The sequence below is a fragment of the Orycteropus afer genome, unplaced genomic scaffold (assembly GCF_000298275.1).
Source record: "Orycteropus afer afer isolate SDZICR_OR568_19922 unplaced genomic scaffold, OryAfe1.0 scaffold00132, whole genome shotgun sequence".
Taxonomy (NCBI): Eukaryota; Metazoa; Chordata; class Mammalia; order Tubulidentata; family Orycteropodidae; genus Orycteropus; species Orycteropus afer.
In genome coordinates this window covers 6,391,248-6,396,941 of record NW_006921719.1, presented here as the reverse complement: position 1 = coordinate 6,396,941, position 5,694 = coordinate 6,391,248, and the positions used below count along the sequence as shown (strand labels likewise).

Genomic DNA, 5,694 nt, shown 5'->3' with positions numbered 1-5,694 from the left:
CAACTACTCAGTCGCTCTGGGTAGCTGGCTGTGACCAAGCAATGACCATAACCTTGCCCCTTGTCAGCTGTACTATACACCTGGGAATTCTGATCACTCACATAAACTTATAGGACCATTGAAGAGCCAGAGAATTCTTAAGTGAAGTCTTGTTCTTTATTTCTTTAAAACAATAATCTCTTTTCTAGTGCCTGTTTGGATGCCAGGGCTATAGGAACAGGCATTATTGTAAGAGATACTGATAACAAATAACAGAAGAAGACAGATAAAAAGTTTTCTGGAGGGGAATAGCAGAGGGCACTAAAGGTGTTCCTCCTTACACCCTGCATAGGGGAGACATGGCTGTGTTTATAGGTGGGAGGAAAAACTGAACACATGAGAGGGACTAGGAACTTTAATGGGTGCAGGTTTGCATGGAGAAAAGGTAACATCTTTTGACTGATACTGAAGAAAGGCAAGGCAATATTTATAGAGAAATATTTTGAAGTTGAAAGAAGAATACAAAAGTAGGGTCTAACATGGCTTCAATTTCAGAAAAATGTTTTAAGGCAGTTCTTTGTTTCATTTATTCATACCTGACAAAAATATCTCCACCAAACAAAACTCAGAAAATACAAATTGGTACATAGAAAAATAAATAAAAAGCCATCCATAGTCCCCCCCCAGCTCAACATTACAATGCTTTAGAGCTGAAGTTTGTTATAGTACCAGCTACATGGGATTGTGAGCACTTTAAATGTGGCTGGTACACCTGAGGAACTGAATTTTCTTAGTTTAAATTTTAATAGCCCCATGTACAGTACAGCTGTCGAGCATTTCCATCATCAGAGAAAGTTCCATTGGACAGTGCTGCTCTGGAGTACTTCTTCCTTTGCTGCTTCCCTGTGCTTTGAAGGTTGCTTGTTTTAATGTGGTTGTTATGATGATGGATGTAGTCTTTCCTGCCCTGCTTTCCCACTTAACAGTGTATCATAAGCATTTTCTCATGTTGTTACAGATTTTCCACAGATATTTTTAATGATGCTACTTGTGTTAAGTGGCCATCTCTGCATATTCAGTATCAGCCTGTGGGAAGCCCTAGGCTTTCTGTAGCCTCCCTCTAAAATTCCTCCTGGACTCCTGCAGTTGTATCAGACTTAAATTTATACTATTTATATCATTACTGAACCATTCTACTCCCTTTCCATTCCCACCAACTTCTCTTAGCTGGGTTTAGGTTTGCAGAATATCATCTAGCCAGTGAGGGGGAGGGGTTGGTATTTCCTACCAGGCGTGGCCTTGGGCTTTCATGGCCCTGGGTGACCACATTGTGCCAGACTGTAAGTAGGCTTTCAGGATATACTTGTGGAGGATGGAAGACTGAGTGCTCTAGGGAGGTGGGTGAGCCCCTGAGATGGCTCTGTTCTTGCCCTCTATCCCTTCCAGCATCACCCCTGGGTCTGACATCCCCACCTCTGCCATCCAGGTGTATCCACTGTGGTGTTGTCCATCTGACCTTGGCCTTGCTGAAAAGCCACATCCAGGAGCGGCACTGCCAGGTTTTCCACAAATGTGCATTCTGCCCTATGGCCTTCAAGACTGCCAGCAGCACTGCGGACCACAGCACCTCCCAGCATCCCACCCAGCCCCACAAACCCTCCCAGTGAGTGCAGTTCCACAGCCAGCTGCCCCACTGGAGTGAGAGGAGGGGCCTGGGTGCTGGTGGGGATGGTGTAAGGGTGGGTCAGGGAACTGGGGCAAGGGGAAAAAATGCCTGGAATCCACTGAGGAAATCCTGAGGCTGGAGTGTTTCCACACTGGCTCAGTGTGGTGCTTTACTAAACCTGACCCTGGTTCAGAGAAAGCAAGGTTGGGGTGGGGGTGCAGTGTTCTGCCAGCAGAGCCTTGACTGCCTCATGCCCTGGGGCTTGTCTCATCAGGCTCATCTATAAGTGCTCCTGTGAAATGGTCTTCAACAAGAAGAGGCACATCCAGCAGCATTTTTACCAGAATGCCAGCAAGGCGCAAGTGGGTGTCTTCAAGTGCCCTGAGTGCCCACTCTTGTTCCCGCAAAAGCCGGAGCTGATGCAACATGTCAAGGTACGATGTGCTGGGGGAGGAGGCTTGGGAGGAGGGTACATCCATCAGGCGGGGGTCTGACTTTGTGCATCTTTCCCCTTGCCTGGTCAGTAATCGCTCTCCCCATCTCCAGAGCACCCACGGTGTTCCTCGAAACGTGGACGAGCTGTCAAGCCTCCAGTCTTCAGTGGACACGTCCTCAAGTCGCCCTGGCTTTCGAGTTCCCACTGAGCCTCCAGCAACTAGTGTGGCTGCTCGGGGCAGCTCTCTGTCCTCTAGTCGCTGGGGCAGGACTGAAGCCCACCGCAGGGCAGAAGCCAGGCCCCGACTGAGGAACACTGGCTGGACCTGCCAGGAGTGCCAGGAATGGGTTCCCGATCGGGAGAGCTACGTGTCCCACATGAAAAAGAGCCATGGACGTGTAAGTACAGCCACCTGCTCACAGTGCTGGGTCCACTGGACTTCTGTCCAGGGGCCAGGGCTCTCTTATGTGGGCGACCCCTTTGGGTTCCTGTTGCTTTGGGCAGAGTGGATACCACAGATGTTAAGATCTTTGGAACATCCTCCTTGCTGCCCACATTATCTGAGAAGAAAGGTGCACTCAGAACTATATTACGGTGCTGATACTTTGTGTCCTGCCACTCCTCCCTTAGACGTTGAAGCGGTACCCATGTCGGCAGTGTGAGCAGTCCTTCCACACCCCTAATAGCCTGCGCAAACACATCCGCAACAACCATGACACAGTAAAGAAGGTCTACACTTGTGGGTGAGTCTCTGGATAGGTGGTGGTGAAGAGCCCAGAAGTTCACCAAGATTCGGTCTATGGCAACTTTGGGACTTTTCTCTGACATGAGATTAGAGGTCTAAGATAAGTGAGGTTCTTCTTGGGGAACATGCTATAGATAGGTCAGAAATCAGTAGAACCTATTTTCTAGAACCTGGTGCCTCCTATGCCCTCCCCCTTTCACTTCTCTAACTGAGCTGCACAAGTAGTGAAGGTGCCATATGATGTAAGAGGAGTCTGGCCATGTTCAGGACATACCCTACTTCCTTCATGCTGACCACTTACCCAGCACTTGGGTCCCTGGGCGTAGAGAGTAAGATCATGGCTTGGGGCCAGGTGTCAAGGGTGCAAATATTCTGACTTGCTGTTGTCTGCCACCTTGGCTGGCATGCTGGGTGGATTTCTCTGGTGAGCCCCTAAAACTACCTAGCTGGCCTGAACACCCTGGCTATCTTTTTGCTCCAGTCTCTCTCTTCCCGCTGGTCTTCTGTGTGAAGTGTCTGGAGGGAGCCTGGAGTGAGAAGTGGCTTCCACTTCTCTCTGCTTGCCTAACTCCCCTGGGCCCTGCAGCCTGTAATCCTATATGACCTCCTCTGACTTTGCATTTGCAGGTATTGTACGGAAGACAGCCCCAGTTTCCCTCGGCCCTCCCTCCTGGAGAGCCACATCAGCCTTATGCATGGTATCAGAAACCCTGATTTGAGCCAGACGTCCAAAGTCAGACCTCCAGGTGGGCCTCCCTCTCAGGTGAGTGTGAGGTCCCTGCTCACAGCAGTTGATGGCTCAGGGAGGCCTAGCGCTTTAGGAGTATTAGGAAGGCAGTGAGGGGCCCATACATCCTTGTGGTTCTGGAGCACCTCTCTAGCTCTATGTGTGACACACCTGGGACTGCAGACAAATGAAAGACAGGGACAAAGACCTGTGAGGCAGCCCACTGGCCTTTTGTTACTGTTGTTTGCAGTCACTGTGACCCCTCCTTGGGTATATGCTGTGCTCTATGGATAGTCGGGTGCTTTTACACACATCATCCTGTTTCTGACTCACAGCAACCTGTGAAGCAGAGGCAGGCAGGGCAGATTTGTTGGGTGAAGATAATGAGGCTTGGCCAAGTCCCCTGCCCCTCCTCCACTATTGTAGGAAAAGCCAGGCCTAGAATTCTGCTATCTTTTTCCCTTGCCCTATGTTCTTATCACCGTTCATGCCCTGTCCCTATTTGTGATGAACTTGTAGAGCAGCCTGTTTTTCCCTCCTCACTGCAGGCTCTTCCTACTTAGTAGGGGCTGCTCCCCAGAGGCAGGAGTGTCTGGAAAGCTCTGAGATCTGCCTGGGAGTTCTAGGTCATTCTCAGAACTTTCTTGGCTATTAGAGAGGGGAGCTGGTTGGCAAAGGCATGGGGAAGTTAGCCCTTTTCGCACATAGTGGGTGGGGTTATCAATTGACATTTTGGCAACATCTACCAATGTGTCAAATGTACATCCTCCCTGCCCCTCAAGATGCCCTTTGATCTACCCATTCTGCTTTTAGGAATTTATCTGTCTGATATCTTTGGCCTTGGGCACAAAGAGATGTGTTCAAGGATATTCACTGCAGCACTGTGCATAGTGACAAAGATGGAACTCAACTCAATGTCTATCTGTGGGGGCTGCTTATTTCAACTCTGGTTCATCCCCACAGTGGGGTAGTGTGCAGCCATTGGGAAGAATGATGCCTCTGTGTATGCCCTCATGGAGACAAACTCCAATATATGTTGAGTGGGAAAAGCAGGATGAGAAAAAGTATGCATGGAATATTATCAGTTTGTAAAAGATAATCGTTCTGATTTTATATACATATATAGAATATCTCTTGGAGAAGCTACAAAATGGCTTTTGCTGGAGAGAGACCTGGCAGGGGGTAGGAGGGATTTAATTTTCTCTCTACCCTTTCCCTGTTTTTGGAATAGTGTGCCATGTGTGTATGTTACATTTAAAAACAAACCAAACCTAAACCAGCGTTTGGGACTGTGGTGACCCTAGCTTGGATGGTGACCCCTGTGAGTCCTTGGGGCTGCACTAGTCATGTCTGGGGGGCTCATGTCTAGGGCTGAGGCTCAGCCTGGCCTCTGCTCACTCTGTGTCCCCTTCCAGGTGAACCATCTGAAAAGACCAGTCAGCAGAACAGGGGATGCTCCAGGCACCACCAATAGTGCGACTGTCTCTTCCTCCAAAAGACACAAGTCCCTTTTTCAGTGTGCAAAATGTAGCTTTGCAACAGACTCAGGGCTCGAGTTTAAGAGCCACATACCTCAGCACCAGACGGACAACTCCACAGCCCAGTGTCTTCTCTGTGGCTTGTGCTACACCTCTGCCAGCTCCCTCAGCCGCCACCTCTTCATTGTCCACAAGATGAGAGACCAGGAGGAGGAAGTAGAGGAGGTGGCAGAGCCGGCAGTAGAGGTGGCAGAGCCAGAAGAAGGCTCCGGGGAGGAGGTGGCCATGGATACCAGGGAGAATGGACTGGAAGAATGTGCTGGCGGGCCTTTGTTGGCTGACCCAGAGGCAAGGAGACCACTGGGTTCGGCCCCAGAGGAGGATGCTGCCCAAGATGCTCAGAGTCAACTACAGGCCTCTCAGAACCAGGACAGCCATGCACCATCCCCTTAGGTGTGACCGGAGGCTTTGTAGTATATGAAGTTGGGATGGTGCCTGGCATCCTTCACCTGCCATTGGACAGTGGGAAATAAAAGGCTCTACCCTGGTGTGAGTGTGGCCAGCTGTGCCCTGGAGCAGTGTCTGCCCTGAGCTACAGGGTGCTGAGTGTTCTTCAGCCCCAGGAAATGGGGGTTGCCAGAACCTAACAGCTCTGAATTAGCT

General features: G+C 49.9%; 1 protein-coding gene across 1 annotated transcript in view; it reads left to right on the top strand.

The window, feature by feature from the left end:
• The window catches only part of ZNF592 (zinc finger protein 592), a 24,897-nt gene extending 19,413 nt beyond the window's left edge, over positions 1–5,484 (top strand). Inside the window, exons 3-8 of the mRNA XM_007945127.2 lie at positions 1,466–1,642; positions 1,920–2,079; positions 2,192–2,479; positions 2,712–2,824; positions 3,454–3,589; positions 4,969–5,484. Coding sequence (XP_007943318.1) covers positions 1,466–1,642; positions 1,920–2,079; positions 2,192–2,479; positions 2,712–2,824; positions 3,454–3,589; positions 4,969–5,484 — 1,390 coding nt within the window. The remainder of the gene's footprint in view (positions 1–1,465; positions 1,643–1,919; positions 2,080–2,191; positions 2,480–2,711; positions 2,825–3,453; positions 3,590–4,968) is intronic.
• Positions 5,485–5,694: the final 210 nt, after the last annotated feature.